At 38.7% G+C, this 17,689-nt stretch overlaps 1 protein-coding gene across 4 annotated transcripts in view; it reads right to left on the reverse strand.

Moving 5' to 3' along the window:
• Positions 1 to 16,134, reverse strand: part of CEP135 (centrosomal protein 135) — an 85,999-nt gene extending 69,865 nt beyond the window's left edge. For 2 of the 4 annotated variants that reach the window (XR_008502000.1, XM_054484396.1), the window contains exons 1-7: positions 15,472 to 16,134; positions 12,203 to 12,360; positions 11,174 to 11,364; positions 10,068 to 10,235; positions 7,078 to 7,219; positions 4,673 to 4,757; positions 254 to 382 (exon numbers count right to left, since the gene is read on the reverse strand). Coding sequence is in view for 3 of the 4 variants with exons in the window: in XM_054484396.1 (XP_054340371.1) it covers positions 254 to 382; positions 4,673 to 4,757; positions 7,078 to 7,219; positions 10,068 to 10,235; positions 11,174 to 11,364; positions 12,203 to 12,315 (828 nt within the window). In the remaining variant the exon portion in view is untranslated. The other 2 variants (XM_063664544.1, XM_063664545.1) reach the window with 2 other exon arrangements.
• Positions 16,135 to 17,689: the final 1,555 nt, after the last annotated feature.

Below are 17,689 nucleotides of genomic sequence, written 5' to 3' on the forward strand. Positions count from 1 at the left end.
TATTCTCTTCCTTTAAATTGTTAATGTTATGGTGCATGTTAATTACTGCCTCATTAGTCTTTGAAAACATGATTTTTCAATAACTCCACCCTATTTCTGGATACTATGGTTCTATCAAATTTTTCCTATTGCAAATAATACCTCAGTGAACAATTCTTGCCACTTTTACAAACCCATAGACTATTATAAACATATAGTGTTTATTATAAACACCATTATATACACTCAGTGAAATAATTATAAAAGCCATTACCTGAATATTCAAATGAGCAATAAGCTTTTCATTGGTTTTATTTCTAGACTCCAGAGAAAGGACATCAGGGGACCGACCACCATCCAAAGCAACTGACAGTCGTTCTATCTCTCGTTCTCTTAGCTCAATCTGAAGATATAGTCATGCTGTCATTTTAAAAAATCTGGTTTTCAACCGAATGATTAACACTGAACAAATATTTATTTGGATATATTTTCTTATGTCCCAATGTATACAAGAGATTAACATTCATATTTGTGTCCATATATTATATGCATAAATGTAGAACAAAAATAAATTACATAGAAAATCTCAACAGACATACTGCCAATATATCTTTCATATGTATTTTTACTATAGATTCTTCCTAATTTAATTTTTGTATTTTTTTCCCTCCTTTAAGATTTAACAATGTTTATATAAAAAGAAACTTGCTAGCAGATTATACACATGCTCAAGTACTAGAACTGAATCTAAACTACTTCAGTTCCTGGTAGAATAAATGAATGAGTGTAACACACTAAGAAAAGTAAGTTGCTACTGAATCTCAATATTAAAAAGAACAGGAAACTGGGGTGACTTTAATTATCTGTTATTTATGTAAGAATTTGGAAAGGTTCACACTTTCAAGCTTTGGCTTTCTTTTTCTTTTTGAGACAGAGTTTCACTCTGTCACCCAGTCTGGAGTGCAGTGGCATGATCTCGGGTCACTGTAACCTCTGCCTCCCGGGTTTGAGCGATTCTCCTGCCTCAGCCTCCTGAGTAGCTGGGACTACAGGCATGTGCCACCACGCCTGGCTAATTTTTGTATTTTTAGTAGAGATGGGGTTTTACCATCTTGGCCAGGCTGGTCTTGAACTCCTGACGTCAGGTGATCTGCCCGCCTCGGCCTCCCAAAGTGCTGGGATTATAGGCGTGAGCCACCACTCCTGGCCCAAGCTTTGGTTTTCTTAAATAAATAACCAAACATTCCAAACATACCAAAGAGCAAAAAACATGGAATATTTGAGACAGCAGAAATAGCTTGGTATGACTGGATGTAATGTGCATAGGATCTAGTAGTTGGAGATGTCTGAAGAATTAGGACAAAACTAATTACGATTATGCTGGACTAAAGGATGAAATTGACAGGAATAAAAACAGAGGCAGGGGCAGGGAGACCTAATGCAGAAATGCATTAGAAACAATTAATAACTAAAATAAAACAGTGGTAGAGGATAGAACTGAAGAAATAAGTTTAAGAAGCACTTAGCCAGGAGAAATGACAGAACTTGGTGAGTGGTATGTGAAGGCAAGAGAAAGAGATCTAGGAAGAACACAGAATGTGCACTTGGGCAAACATTGATGCTACCAACCAAAGTAGAGAATATAGGAGTTGAAACCAGAAGAGAAAAAGTTCAGTACAAGGCATATGAGTACAAAAAGACTACACCCAAGTGGAAATGCCCAGTGTAAAGGTGGGTATATGGGTCTGGAGTTCAGCAGAGAAGTTTGAGCCAGAGACAGATGGAGTCACCAATATACAGGCAGTATTTTAAACCAAGAGAGCAGGTGAGGACACTTGAGAAAAGATACAGAAGAGGAGAAGGGGTCAAAGACAGAATCCAAGAAAACAGTAATATTTCAAGGAGTGGACAGGTGAAAAAAAGCAAAAAAAAAAAAAAAATTATAAGAGGCTTAAAAAAAAGAAAACTGGAAAACAATGAAGTCATGGAAGAGTTTCAAAGAGCAATTATCAATAATATCAAATACCACAGAGTAGGTCAAGAAAATAAAGACTTAAGTATCCTTTTGGATCTAGCAATTAATGTTACTAATGTAATTAACTAGACCAGTTCACCTAGTGAGTGCGGAAGACAGACTACAATAGGTTAAGGAGTGAGCAGGAAGTGGAGAAGCAGAGACAGAAATGGAGATATCAAGTAAGACAGTCTTTGGAGAAGTCTGCATAGAGAGAGAGAAGGAATCCTCAAGAGGGGGAGGTAGTTAAAGAAGTTTTTTGGCCGGGCGTAGTGGCTCATGCCTGTAATCTCAGCACTTTGGGAGGCCGAGGTGAGAGGACCACAAGGTCAGGAGATCGATACTATCCTGGCTAACACAGTGAAACCCTGTCTCTACTAAAAAATACAAACAATTAGCCAGGCGTGGTGGTGGGTGCCTGCAGTCCCAGCTACTCAGGAGGCCGAGGCAGGAGAATGGCATGAACCCAGGAGGTGGAGCTCGCAGTGAGCCAAGATCGCGCCACTGCACTCCAGCCTGGGTGACAGAGCGAGACTCCATCTCAGAACAAAAAAGTAAGAGTTTTTTAAAAGGGATGTTAGCTATGACAATAGAAGTACATCTTCACAGGATTGTTATGAAGATTAAATTAATTAATCATTGTAAAGTGGTTATATAAGTACTTGTTAAAGAAAAAAAGAATAATTGATTAAAGTAAGGTCCTAAGGAAAAAAGAGGAAATGGGGTCAAAAGCACAGGCAACTCAGCCTTAAACAGGAAGAACAATACCCTGCCCACTAAGTCTTAAGACAGCCTGAGTGCAAATATGGCTAATTTTAAAGGTAGAGATAGAAAGTTGAGACAAGGTGACATTCTCAGAAGATGGATTTTTTTTTTTTTTTTAGACAGAGTTTTCGCTCTTGTTACCCAGGCTGGAGTGCAATGGTGTGATCTCGGCTCACCGCAACCTCCAACTCCCGGGTTCAAGCAATTCTCCTGCCTCAGCCTCCCAAGTAGCTGGGATTACAGAAATGTGCCACCACGCCCGGCTAATTTTGTATTTTTAGTAGAGATAGGGTTTCTCCATGTTGGTCAGGCTGGTCGCCAACTCCAGACCTCAGGTGATCCACCCGCCTCAGCCTTCCCAAGTGTTGGGATTACAGGCGTGAGCCACCGCGCCCGGCTGGAGATGGGTATTCTAAGTTGGGAAAACAGCTTAAAAATAGCAAAATCTGGAATATGTGCTGAGAAAGAATAAACTCAAGCAAAAAAAGACAAATAACTGATAGGCAGCAGAGTAAGCTCAACTAAGATTGCAAACCACAATAAATTGGTGGCTTTAATCAGAATAGTCAAGCTGTTTTCTCCAAACACCTCAGCCACCTCACAGAGATGGTAAGAAGTTAATGTTCACAAAGTACCTGAAATAAATGAAAGTGTAATTATAAAATGAAAAAATGCCAGTAATATTAAACTCTTGTGCATATTGGATACTTTCAACATCTCTTCATGAAGTAAGTTTTTTGGTTGACATTATGATTTCCTTTTTTTTTTTTGAGACAGAGTCTCTGTCACCCAGGCTGGAGTGCAGTGGTGCAATCTCGGGTCACTGCAACCTCTGCCTCCCAGGTTCAAGAGATTCTCCTGCCTTAGCCTGCTGAGTAGCTGGGATTACAGGCATACACCAAACCCCAGCTAATTTTTGTATTTTTAGTAGAGATGGGGTTTCACCATGTTGGCCAGGATGGTCTCAAACTTGTGACCTCAAGTGATCCACCCGCCTCGGCCTCCCAAAGTGCTGGGACTACACGCATGAGTCACCACGCCTGGTCAATTTTCTTTAACTCTATTTTTATCCAATTAATCTTCAAAACACTTTAAAGACTTAGTTATACCAACACCTAAGTCACATCTATATTTGTGTGTGCAGATCACTCAAAAAAAATGCATCAATGCAGAAAATGAAAAACATGTTACCCAATTTAACCTTCAGGAAGCACATTAAGAAAACAAGCCTATAATTACCCAAATCAGAATTTAGCCAAGACATCAATAGAAATTATGAAAAGACAAAGCTTGCTATGGTTATAATATAACTCTGCATCTACTAATTCTCCCGATTCTTCAGAAAACTGTTGTATGAGGACTTGTGCTTATAGAGAAAACAAACAAAAAAACATGGCAACACAAAAGAGTAACTTTCTAAGAGACTAGTGTTCAATATGACAAAATGTATAATAAGAGTAGAGAAATCGCAAAAATACAATTATAAAACATAGCACACTTAATAAAATGTCTCCTGAGATGAAAGCAGTATATGGTTATAAAATTATATTTGGGGAGATAGATGATTAAGCTAAAAGAAAAACCAAACAAAAAACTACTATTCACCTCAATGAATAGTGAAAAGAATGGAGTAAATAAGTGCTCTTCAATCCATTAATCCTCCCACCTCAGCCTCCCAAGTACCTGGGACCATAGGCACATGCCACCACACTTGGCTAATTTTTAAATTTTTTGAAGAGACAGGCTAAGTAAGTAAAGCCACTAAGCCATTCCAGCTATTAACTCTATTAACAAACCTGATGAAAAAGATGAAAGCTGTATAAAAACTCAGTAATTTCAAATATAACCCAATTCTATTTACAATCACAGCATACCTATCTCAATCCCTACTATGCAAGTAAATAAACATCCTACCTGCTTGCTATAGTCTCTCACCCCACTTTCCATCATTGCTAACTTTTCTTGTAGCTGGTGGACTTCCTGTTGAAGTTCTTGAATCCTGAAAAGCACTTTAAATTAATGCCAATATACTTTTGTTAAGAAATACAAAATAAGAAACGAAGCTACATGTGTTATTTCATAAATTCTATATTTTCAGCTTCTCAAAGAGGTAGGACGTACTGTGCCAAAGGGTTCCCAAATCAACATAAAATATAGTACATCATCACGGAGAGTTGGTTTGTAAGAACAGATTTAAAACTGAGTAGTAAACAATTTGAAACTCAGATACACTGTGCAAGAAACACCTCACTATTGCATTTTGATCCCCAGGAAAATTCTTTGAGGTACTGCTGCCAATTCTTAGGTTTAGAAAACTGAGATTTACTCCAAAATTCACAGACTTAGTAAGTGAAATAAGAAACTAAAATGTGTTTTCTGACCCTAACCCTGTATTGTCTACTACTACTTTGAAACCCTGGGAAGAAGGATCATATGTAACTACAGCAATAACCCTATTCCTTCTGAAACTTGTTAATTCTAAAAGAATCAAGATTTTGTCCAAATTACCTGAATTGTTCAGATACATTATGACATAATTAATCCATTTTCATATTGGAAAGACAAAGCCTGAAGCCAGGTCTGCTTTTTTTTCTTTTTTGAGACAGAGCCTTCCTATGTTACCCGGGTTAGAATCCAGTGGCCCGATCACAGCTCACTGCTGCCTCAACCTCCACAGCTCCATCAATCCTCTCACCTCAGCCTCCCAAGTACCTGGGACCATAGGCACATGCCACCACACTTGGGTAATTTTTAAATTTTTTGTAGAGAGAGAGTTTTTCCACATTGCCGAAGCTGGTCTTGAACTCCTGGCTTTAAGCAATCCTACTGCCTCGGCCTACCAAAGTGCTGGGATTACAGGCGTGAACCACAGTGCTTCCAGCCCCAGGTCTGTTTTTAAAAGAGATTTTCCATGGGGTGGAGTAAATGAGGCTGGATACGGCTTGTACCTCATGTTAACTGGAACCAACATTTTCTACTAATCTAGGTTTAGGAGAAGAGTATGTATGCAACTGCACTCACATAAATGCATGAATGACTCTGAATACAAACAAAATGTGCATATATAAATTAAACAGGACAATTAAAAAAGACTAACGTCACTTACGCAGCCCAAATAATTCCCTAAATAATACAAACACATTGTCTGAAAAGTCCTAGATTATCAGAATAAAACACTTCCCAGTTAAGGTCAAGTAACTATACAAAAATATCATGTGACAACTGAGTGAAGAGATCCTAATCAGTAGCTCAAAGGGTCTTGCTCTGTGTCCCAGGCTGAAGTGCAGTGGTTCAATATCAGCTTATTGCAACCTCTGCCTCCCAGGTTCAAGCAATCTGTCTACCTCAGCCTCCTAAGTAGCTGGGACTACAGGTGCATGCCACCATGCTCGGCTAATTTTTAAATTTTTTGTAGAGAAAAGGTCTCACTATATTGCCCAGGCTGGTCTCGAATTCGTGGGTTCAAGTGATCCTCCTGCCTTGGCCTCCCAAAGTGCTGGGATTAACAGGCGTGATCCACTGCACCTGGTCCCAGTGCTCTTTTTTAGATTTATCTATTGAGATTAATAAAACCCCCCACATTCTCTGTATAATCTACAAAATAAAAAGCTACTTGCATGAACTATTTCCATTAGTGTATTCTACAGTTTGAAATGCTTCTCCAGCTATTACCATGGAGACCAGTGCTCATCCATTCCTTTGAGCCTCTTATAATTTTCTTAATGATGTTTTGTGAATTTCTCATCTCATCTCTAGTACTGGACTACAAGCTTCTCAAAAGCAGAAACTCCATCGTCTTCATCTTTATATCCTCAGAACACTTACACAGTGCCTTGTCCAGGAGGTTTAATAACGTTTCAATCAAATGGAATTTATATATGATTCAAATGTAAGGAAATATAAACACAGAGCTACAGAAATCATTAAAAAAGGAATTTCAAATCCAGTTACAAATCTCTTCATATTTAACTGACATTTGACACAAATCTGAAGCAATAAAGATTCCTGCAAAAGATACCTCTTACTTGGAGATGACACAAAATGTCAAAGCAGCTCTACTTAAACAGGTTCTTGATGGCACTAATTTTTAAGCCAGTATGAACAGAAACCTTAGATATATGATCTATTTGATCAAAGTTTCAAAAACAAGTAAAAACATTTTATATCAATCTGAAAGTATTTACTGAGTGCCTGTGCAAAGTTCTGTGCTGGACACTGGAGAGACAACAGTTAAGAAGAAAAAAAGCCCTCCTATGAAGAAACTTATAGCTAATTGAGTGCTCAATTAACTCAAGCAAAGAAAGAATTATTTAATGCACCTGTTATCAGCCACTTGTAGGAGGTCTGCAATGTAAGGGTCATCTGGTTGAGGAACTGGATATGAACTGACTTCAGAGGGAGGAACCGGTTCATCAATTTGCATACGCTGGCGCCTGAAAGCAATACTTCTTTTCTTGCCACCTAAAAAGAATGAGTGTCTTAAAAAACTAAGAAGAAACAAAACCATGTCTTAGAATTAAATATTCCAGGTTAGCCTTTCGGTTATAAAGTGTGTCTGCAGTTCATAATACATATTGAGAAAATATTTTCTCCATCAATATATAAATATCCACCCTGATCTTTAACTAAACAACGCATTCCTAAAAACCTCAACAAGACATGGTTATCAAACAAGTTTTATATGCCTGCAAGCTTGGCATATATGCCCAGGCTTAATATGTTTGCCCACTAGATGGGGATAAGACTTTGGCAAGTTTAAAAGCTGAATGTGGCCAGGTATGGTGGCTCACACCTGTAATCCCAGCACTTTGGAAGGCCGAGGCGGGTGGATCACCTGAGGTTGGGAGTTCGAGACCAAGCCTCGCCAACAGGTGAAACCCCGTCTCTACTAAAAATACAAAAAAATTAACTGGGCGTGGTGGCGGGCACCTGTAATTTCAGCTACTTGGGAGGCTGAGGCAGGAGAATCTCTTGAACCTAGGAGGCGGAGGTTGTGGTGAGCCAAGATTGCGCCACTGCACTCTAGCCTGGGCAACAAGAGTGAAACTCCATCTCAAAAAAAAAAAAAAAAAGCTGAATGTGCCTGTGCTGTTCACTATTATGAGCTCAAGAAATTATCACTAGCAGAAAACTGGCAGTGAGAACTAAAATACGCGTGGTTATTAGGTAATATCAACATAGCAGATAACTGAAATTATAAGTAGCAAAGTTAGAATGAATGGAATGTCATCTGTAATATAAAGTCATACTATAACCTGAATTAGGAGGGAATGTTTTCTTAATCTTTACAAGTAGTAGGACTAAATTTTCTTATGGCTAGATATATCTTGTCTTGGTCAAAAATACATGGACAATTTATCTCTTTAAGGATTTTGCCAAGATTAGAAGTGTATTTGAAAAACTAGCAGATCCTTGTGAAGAACAAACATAATCCACAATTTTGTCTCATTAGAATTCTAACAAATTTTGTATACTCCTACAGAGGTAGGAGTATACAAAAGGAATTTTAAGGATAAGAAAACTGGGCCAAAAGTATTTAAATGACCTGTTTGTTCACACACCGAAACAAAGCTAACCATTCCTTCTTTCTTTACCTCCTGGTTTTCCTCCTTGGTGGCTCCTCAGTTTCTTTCAGAAACTGTCTTCTTCCACCTGTCCCTTAAATACCAATTTCCCTCGCATCTGACTCTGGGTCTCCTCTCTTCCCAGTCTACATAATCTCACTAGATAATTCTTACTACACCCATAGCTTCAATTACCATGAGACTCCAATGACTCTTAAATTTGCATCTCCACCAGGGCCCACACTTTTGAGAACAGATCTACATATCCCACTGTTTGCCAAAAATTTAGATATGAATGTCTTGTGGGTATAGCATACTCCACACATCCAAAAATGGACTCCTGCTCTGCTTCCCACATTCTCTAACTTAACAAATAGTATCATCCTCCACCTAACTCATTCACTCGAAAGAGAAGTCTGAGAATTCCTCTACTTCCCAAATCTACATTTACTCACTATATTGATTACACATATTGAATCTCTCCGGAGTCTATCCCATTCTGTCCTCAGGAAACCTGATTATCCTCTTTTTTGCCTTAATCTTCTAGTTACTTTCAAGGTTGACTCCCACTTTTCTCTGTCTCTTCTGCCTTTGGCTCACAGTCCCCGTGTCCATCTATCTCATTTACTAAACTATCTCACGCTCCACTGAGTCTTCCCCCATCTGGCTTCACAGTTCTAATCTGTCCACTCTCAGGAGTCTCCTCTCCCCTCAACTTCAGGTACACAATAAGATGACTACACTTGGGCCTTTGTCATCACTCAGAACTCTGCTGGCTTCTAGTTCTTCAACTCCAAAATTCCATTCTAACTGCAATCTTCATAGCAAACAAATTACTTTTGGTCCTCACCATGCTCTGTAATCTGTCTTGACCTAGCCTCATAATCCAGCAGCCCCCTGTTACTCACTTAATTTCATAATCTTGATCCCATGGTTCAGCTATCTTAATGATTTTGTCACTAATATTGGAGATTCTTCCACCAACCCATACCTGCTGAACAATCACCAACTCTGGATGTGGCCCATCTTTTTTTTTTTTTTTTTTTGAGACAGGGTCTCACTCTATCACCCAAGCTGGAGTGCAGTGGTGCAATCTCAGCTCACTGCAACCTCCGCCTCCCAGGCTCAAGCAATCCTCCCACCTCAGCCTCCCAAGTAGCTGGAACTATAGGCTTGCGCCACCACGCCCAGCTAGTTTTTGTATTTTTGGTAGAGATGGGGTTTCACCACGTTCCCACACTGGTCTCGAAGCGGCCTCAAATGATCTGCTCACTTCAGCCTCCCAAAGTGCTGGGATTACAGGTGTGAGCCACTGCACCTGGACCCATCATTTCCTTTTCTTGCTCTATAACTACTGAGCATAATGCTAAAAATAGTAAAATAAACTAAGAAAGTACATAATTTCCAAATTCTTTAATAAGTATGGATTACTCTTACAACTAAAATAATAATGATAATAATAATAGAAAAAAGAATTTAAAATATTGATTAGAGAAAGTTCTGGGCATTAAAGTTAGACTACTTGTATCTAAGTAACTAATACTACATACATTTCTAAGCACATGTATAAATTACTACCCGGATCATTAGAAATAAATCAAGAAGTTTATAGTCTATTCAATATATATTTTCAACACTAAAGTCTAAGCATGAAAATCCAATCCAAAGTCCTATTTTAGTCAATGGTGTTAATATCGTTAAAAGATTAAATGTGTATAATTTGTCTCGAGAAGGAATCCATTTACCTGGAGTCTGTACTACAGCATGCAAATTCTTTTCCTGAAGTTGTTGAATTCTTTCATTCTTAGCTTTGCTCTCTTTCTCCAACAGTTTGAGTTTATGAACATATTGGTTATTTAGAAATTTCAGATCAGCTGTTTCACGTGCACACTTCTTCAATGAAGTTTTCAACTCTTAAAATGAAAAAGATTCAAAGACCATTTTAAAGATCAAGAAATCCAATGAAGTTTTTCCATTTCACAAAATACAAAAAGTCGTATCAATTTAAAAGTCTCCACCTGCTTCTTATGCATGCTTTAGCTGACACTTATTCCTTCTTCTACTATTATTAACAAAACTGCAAATAACTCACTAAGCACAAAAGGGAATCTTTATTTTTCAGCTACTGTATTAGCCTAACGTACATCATAGCTTTTGATCCAGTAAATTGGGTCTGAAGCTAAAGGATTATGAATTCATACCATGGATTAGATAAAGTTTTCTACTGAATATAAGAATAATTCATACAAAGATAACCATATAATTATCTTTTCCGTAGTACCTTTGATATCATCCTATTCTACTTGACAGCTCAAAGACTGACTATAAAACAGTCAGCATGATATATGGTTTTCACCTTATTTACTACTTCTATTTTCAGTAAGGGAAAAACAAAAGTTGTTTCAAGAACATTTCTTCAAATCCAGCATTTAATATTCCCTATGGCAATTTTAATTCTAAAATTTTAATTAAATTTTTAATTCTAAAAATTTAATCCACATATAGTGATTATCATAGCTATATAATGCACATTTATTTTCCTTCTCAGGAATTCTTCAACATACCCTATAGTATTTCAGGGGCTATTAGCAGAAGGACTACCATATTTTCTTTTCTTTTCTTTTTTTGAAACAAGTTCTCACTCTGTTGCCTAGGCTGGTCTCAAACTCCTGGGCTCAAGCAATCCTCCCACCTTAAACTCCCGAGTAGCTGGGACTATAGGCACACACCATCCAGCTGTAGGACTACTATATTTTCTAATCGACAGTTTTAAAATTAGACATTAGCTTTTCCTTCTAAAACAAAAAGGACAAAGACATTGCGTTTTAAAAATTACCAAATTTTCACTTACCTTTAACGTGTTGGTCTGAATGTTCTCTCAGTTTCATTAACTCTAGGTATAATTCATTATTTTCTCTACTCAATCTTGCATTTTCAAGTTTATAGGGTTCCAAAACAAAATCAAAATTGGCACTTTCTTTTTCAGCTTTCACAGCAGATAATTTTGATTGCCGAAGGCTCTCAGTTGTATGAACTAAATCGCTAACAGAACAGAAAATTTAAATACCAGGAAATATTTCATTAACTTTCTAATAACTAAAAACATATTTCTAAAGAGGCTTAAAATACAGTCATGCACCACATAATGACATTTTGGTCAACGACAGACCACACATAGGAAGGAGAGTAGTCCTGTAAGATTTATAATCGGGGGAGCTGAAAAATTCCTATTGCCTCATGAGATCCTGGCCATTGTAACACTGTAGCACAACACAATACCTTTTCTATGTTTAGATATGTTCAGATATACAAATAGGCACCACTATGTTAACAATTACCTATAGTATTCAGTATAGTAACATGCTATACAGGTTTGTAGCCTAGAAGCCATAGGATATAGACCATATAGCCTAGGTTTGTGGTAGGCTACACCATCCAGGTTTGTGTAAGCACATCCTATGATGTTGGTACAACGACAAAGTCACCTAATGAATGACATGTTTCTCAGAACGTATCCCTGTCATGAAACTATCCATGACTGTATTTGAAGACCAGTGAAGCAGACATAGAACTTAAGGGGGGAAAAAGAACTTAAGGGAAAAGTGTCTCTCAATTATAAAATATACCCAAAAAACTGTAATTCCATTCACAGAGAAAACCCTCAGAAATGTTGACTTTAAACAGTACAGCATGAGCGGTGGCCTTTAGAGTTCTGCAGTGTGGAAGGCCTGGATTGAGGACAGGGAAAAAACAGATAAGCTTCATGATTGAAAGACTTTCCGAAAAGCTACCCTTTTCTTTACCAAAGCATGAAGTTCAACCAGAAATGAGGTAAGTGGATTAGGATCATACAGGTTGAAAACTGTATTTTTGTCTTTACCTGAAAAGTTTTTCTACCAAAGGTAAACACTCCACTGTCAGAGTCTGGCGGTATCCCAGCTGATCCAGTCTTTTCCTAATATTAACATACTTTCTTTCTACAGCTGTAGTCATCTTGTCTTCCAAAAGAAGTTTTATTCACTTCCAAAAATTAAAGTCCTGAGAGAAAAGAATGAAACATCATTATCTTATTATAGCTACGATTGTTGTTTCACAATAAGAAGAAAAAATTATTTTAATATGAAGCAATTATTTTTTGTTTTTCTTCAGGTAGGTAGCCTTCTGGAAAATTCAGATTTAAAGCCAATGCTTATGATATTCCTGTTACTGCATTAAAATAAATACTTCCTCATACAACTAAATGTAAAAGTTAAAATACTAAAGCTTCTAGGAGAAAACAAAGATTTTTCCTAAGCCTGAAGTAGGCAGAGACTTCTCAGAGAGGCCTCTTTTAAAAGCACTAAACATAAAAGATAAATTTGATAAATTGGACTTCATCAAAATTTAAAATGTCTGCTCATCAAAATACTCAATTAAAATAGAGAAGGCAAACCAAAGAGTGGGAGAAAATATTCACAATATCTGACAAAGGATTTGTATAGGGAATATAAAAGGAACTCTTACAACTCAATAATAAGACAAACATCCCAATAAGAACATTAATTTAGGCTAAAACTATAATTTAGTTGTGCTACAGACTCGAACAGACACCTCACATAGATGTCTGAATGGGAATGATGATATGAAATGGTGCTCAACAGTAGTGAACATGGAAATACAAATGAAAACAACAAGGCACATTTTCTCCCAAACTAGAATGACTAAAATTACAAGGAGTGACAATAGCAAATGTTGACAAAGATCTGGAGCAACTGGAACCTTCACATATTGCTGACAGGAGTGTAAAATCACTTTGGAAAAAGTCTGGCAGTTTTTTTATAAAGTTAAACATACTTCTAGACTATAACCCTGTGATTTTATTCCCAGGTATTTATAGAAATAAAAAATATTCACAAAAAGACTCTACAAGAATGTTCACAGGAGCTTTACTCATAGTAGCCCCAAACTGGAAACAACCTAAACTCCCATCAACAGCAGAAGGGATAAAGTATGATATATTTATACAGTGCAATACTAAGGGATAAAAGGAACTACTGATACACATCAACAGCATGGATGAATCTCAAAAACATTATTTGAGCAAAAGAAACCAGACATATACTGCATGACTCCAATTACATGAAAATTATAGTTTAATTTTACTTGATGAACAAGTAAAATTAAACTATAGGGCCAGAAATTAAAACAACAGTTGTCTGGGGAGGTGAGGCGGGCTGCAGATTGCCCGTTAGAGTTAAGAGACAACTTTTTAGGGTAATGAAAATATTACATTGATTGGGGTAGTGGTTACACAAGTGTATACATTTAGAGAATGTACTTTTCAAATAGTACACTTAAGCTCTATGCATTTCATCATGTAAATTTCACTTCAATTAAAAAAAAAGACACACTTAAGTACCTCTGTTCAAGTTTTTATCTTTGTCTTTCTAAATATTTATGAATATATTCCTATCAATCTACCCTAAAATGGAGTTATCCAAAGAGCATTTCTTTTTTTTTTAAATTTTAATTGTTACCTTTTTTAGAGACAGGGTCTTGCTATGTGGCCCAGGCTGGTCTCCAACGCCTGAGCTCAAGGTATTCTCCCACCTCTACCTCCCAAAGTGCTAGGTTTACAGGTGTGAGCCAATACGCTCAGCCCAAAGATCATTTCTTTAGAAACTTTGCTCTTTTCTAACCTTTGCTAACTAACTGTAGTCATAGTACTCGTATTTCTAAGCCAAATAAAATTTTTTTTTACATCTATTGTTCTTCACAATATATAAAAAATGCATTACATGCGTGAGCATATATGTAAAAGTCGATCCTCACAGCTACCCTGTGAGGGAGAAAGACCAATGATATTATCCCTGCTTAAACATGAGGAAAGGCTGCCTCAAGAAAATAACTCTTCCAAAACCACGGGGCCACAAAGTAGGTGGGCAGTCATCAGAGACCAGGTCTCCTGAGTCCTGGTCCAGCACTTTGGTTTCTGTACCATGCTTCCTCAACTTATCAAATCATTTCTAAATCAGTCACTCTCCTTGGTCACTCCTTTCTGTATATCTGTCTCTTTGTTCTTGTTAACTTTTTTTGAATGGCTTCCTCATAGATTTCCTAGGTTCTTTCCACAAGAGACACCTAAGTGATGCAGGGTTTTTAGGGAAATTCCTGCAGACATCAGAAATACACCTGACAAATCCAAGTGTATTACTAGCACTGTGTAAACTTTCAGGGGGTGCACCACTCAAAACATTTCCCCTCTTTGCTACCAACTCCAGTTACCCAGAGATAATACCTCCTCACATCCTGCTTTGGAGGGGAGAGAATGAGAATGAATATGAATCAATAAATCATGGCCAGGGCCTCAATACACAGGACAGATTAAAATCCTTCCAGACAGAAACATGTTAGGCCGTCCCCACCCATGAACTGTTGCCTTTCACCATACCCCTCACCCAAATATGGTGGCTATACTCTAAGTTTCCAGCAAAGCAACATAAAAGGTTAGGTTTGGGGGTCCCCCATGCATATATGTGTAGAAGTATCCATCTACTTAACTCTGGGGGTTGGCGTCTGAAAACCAGTACATTTAATGCTGTATGTATGTGTGCACAGGGGTTAAGAAAATAAACAAGAAACCCCAAACGACAACAAAGAAATCCGTTAGCTGTGGTTATCTCAGAGTCCTTTCTTATTGAACTCAAAGTAGTAAAGGCTGGAAAGCAGTGGGGAGGCTTCAAAGGAGCTGGGCAAAGGTTAATTAAAGGCTGTCGTCCTACGCTTTGGGACATTTTTGTTACAAAGAGCATGGATGACTGTTACACTGAGAAGGTATTTTAATGTTTAAATCGATCCATTGGTCAACAGCAAGCCTGTCTGCACGGCCCACACAGACGCTCCTTGACGAGCCGGCCCAAGCTCTCCTCCACCCAATCTCCGGTTTGCAACTTTACCTTCGGGTGTTGACGGGAAGCGGGTGTGGGAGCGCGGTGGGTGGGAAGAGTCCCCGCCTCCCTTCCCGCCCGGTCCGACCCGGCCTGGCCTCACTTCCTCCCACGGCCGCGCGGCCTCCCGGCAGTGCCCGAGCCCAGCCCGCGGGTACCGCCCAGAAGGCGAAGGCGCCACCACCGCCGCAGCTGGCCCCCTCGCTCCCACGTCCGGACTCACCAGCAGCTCCAGCCGCCGTTCCCTCCGCCTCCAGCCGCATGGCCCTCAGGCGTCGAGTCCCCCACTAGCTCCTTCCGCCCAGGCACGGGCTCCGGCGCTAGAGCAGTTTGAAAATGGCGCGGAGGGACGATCGGGGCCGACACTGAGGAGGCGCCGCGGTTGCCCCGGTAACGGGAGCGGCGGACGATTAGCGGCTCGCGGCGGGGACGCGCTCGGCGACGATGGCGGAGCCCCAGTGCCCGGAAATGCAACGGCCCGGACAGCGCGAGGCCACGGCGCCCCCTGGAGGTCGGCGCCCGCGGCCGGCAAATGCCAAACCTCAGCTGGTGCCTGAGCTGGCATCCTCTTCCTCCTGTCGGCGGGAGGTGTGGATCACCTACTGCGTGCGGGGAGAAAACGCCGGTCCCTGCAGCGGAGTAGCCTTCACCTGCAAGGTGAACGCCTGCTCACCACGTAATCCCCAAACGCAGATATCACGTTGTCATTTTAATTTTCCTCTCTTTTCTTCTATACAATGTTCTTAGATAATCTCATTCATCGCTGGTGATCTACTCTGACCTACTAATAATCTATAGATTAGTAGTAGGTCATAAATCTATATATCTGTTCAAATTTCTTCTATAGTGCCAACGAAAGTAACAAAAAGTAACAAAACCTATAGTCTCTGCCAAAAAAAAAAAATACCTCTAGGCAATGTCTCATATGCTTTTCATAGATTACCACATCCCATTCTCACGGGGACAGTATATGCTATTGTCACTCTGTCAATGTGATAGATGAAGACACTAAGGCTTAAAGACATTATTAACTAATTACCCAAAGTTACACAAATTTGAAGTGGTCAGGTTGGGAGTTGAAGCAGGCGGTTGTCTCCAGGAGCACAACTAAACTGTATGTTAGGTTCCAAACATAGATTTCAAATGGTTTAGTGAGTATATAAATGTTCCTCAGATACTTACAATTAAAAATCACACAGGAAATGTATTTCCCTTGAAATTTGTTTTTTCTATTCAATTCCTTAATGATGCATATCCCTCTCAATCCTCATAAGCAGAACCCCAGGTTTTATTTTAAATTCCTTCCTCTGGCTCACTCCCACATCTAAACAATCAGTAATTCCAACTGAATTCCGACTGCTGAATGTGTATTCAGCCTCTCTATGGCTCTCCTTCTGTAATACATTTTCTTGTTTCAGGATCCTTATCATCCCTCTCTGGGATATTACAAGGCTTCCGAAAGAGATCTGCCTTGCTCCAATCTTTCTTATCCTGTGGTCAGTGTAGAACTTTGCTGAAATACTTATCTAATTATGTGGTTATTCGCAGCATTAAATCAAATTTCTTCGCATTACACGTATCTCTGCCTTACCCCTCCCCTTTCCTCCACTCTCTTTCAAACTCTATATTCTATATATTTTGATGTCATTTAACTTTTTAGCAAGAATCATTTTTCTCAGCCTCATTTGTATTTTTACACTCAGTAGTCCTTCTGGATTCAGTTCATCATCATCTCCTCTGGAAAGCCTTTTCTGACCACAGAAGCTGTGATTGACCTTAGCCCCCTACTGTGCTCCTTTTTCCGTTTGAGATTTCTTTTATCTTACAAGGGCAGCATGAGCTTTGAAGCCCAATACAGTTGCTTCAGATACCCATTTTCTATTTGTGAGATCTTGAAGAATTTACTTAAACTATTTGTATTACAGCTTTCATATCTATAAAATGATTGCACTTTACATCTACATCAAAGTGCTGATGTGAAAATACTGGTAATATGAATAGTACTTTTACATAGTATAAGTATGCCAAAAATGCTAGCTAGTATAAAATTCTCTCTCTAGTTTGTTAGAAACTAGACAGTTAATTTTTTATCTCCCCCACTACAATGACTGTAGCTTTTTATTACTCTGTTGAATTCTCCCCCCATCATATAGTGAGTATTTGATCATTTTTGATACACAAATGATGTTTTAATATAAATGATTTCAAGTTATGATTATTCATAAACTTGCATAAATCTTTCTATTATTATCCAAAACATTAATGTGTTCTATTATATGTCTTTATTCTTAAAATGCTAAAATCCGAAATAAAATGGTTTTTAGAAATAATTGGTACACAGAAGCCAGCCATACCAAGGTTTGCTGGCAACAGAAAGAAGAGCAAGTACCAATACCATGGGGTAGGACAACTCAGCAGGATCAAGGAACGTGAAGAAGATC

The sequence above is a fragment of the Pongo pygmaeus genome, chromosome 3, assembly GCF_028885625.2.
Source record: "Pongo pygmaeus isolate AG05252 chromosome 3, NHGRI_mPonPyg2-v2.0_pri, whole genome shotgun sequence".
Taxonomy (NCBI): domain Eukaryota; kingdom Metazoa; phylum Chordata; class Mammalia; order Primates; family Hominidae; genus Pongo; species Pongo pygmaeus.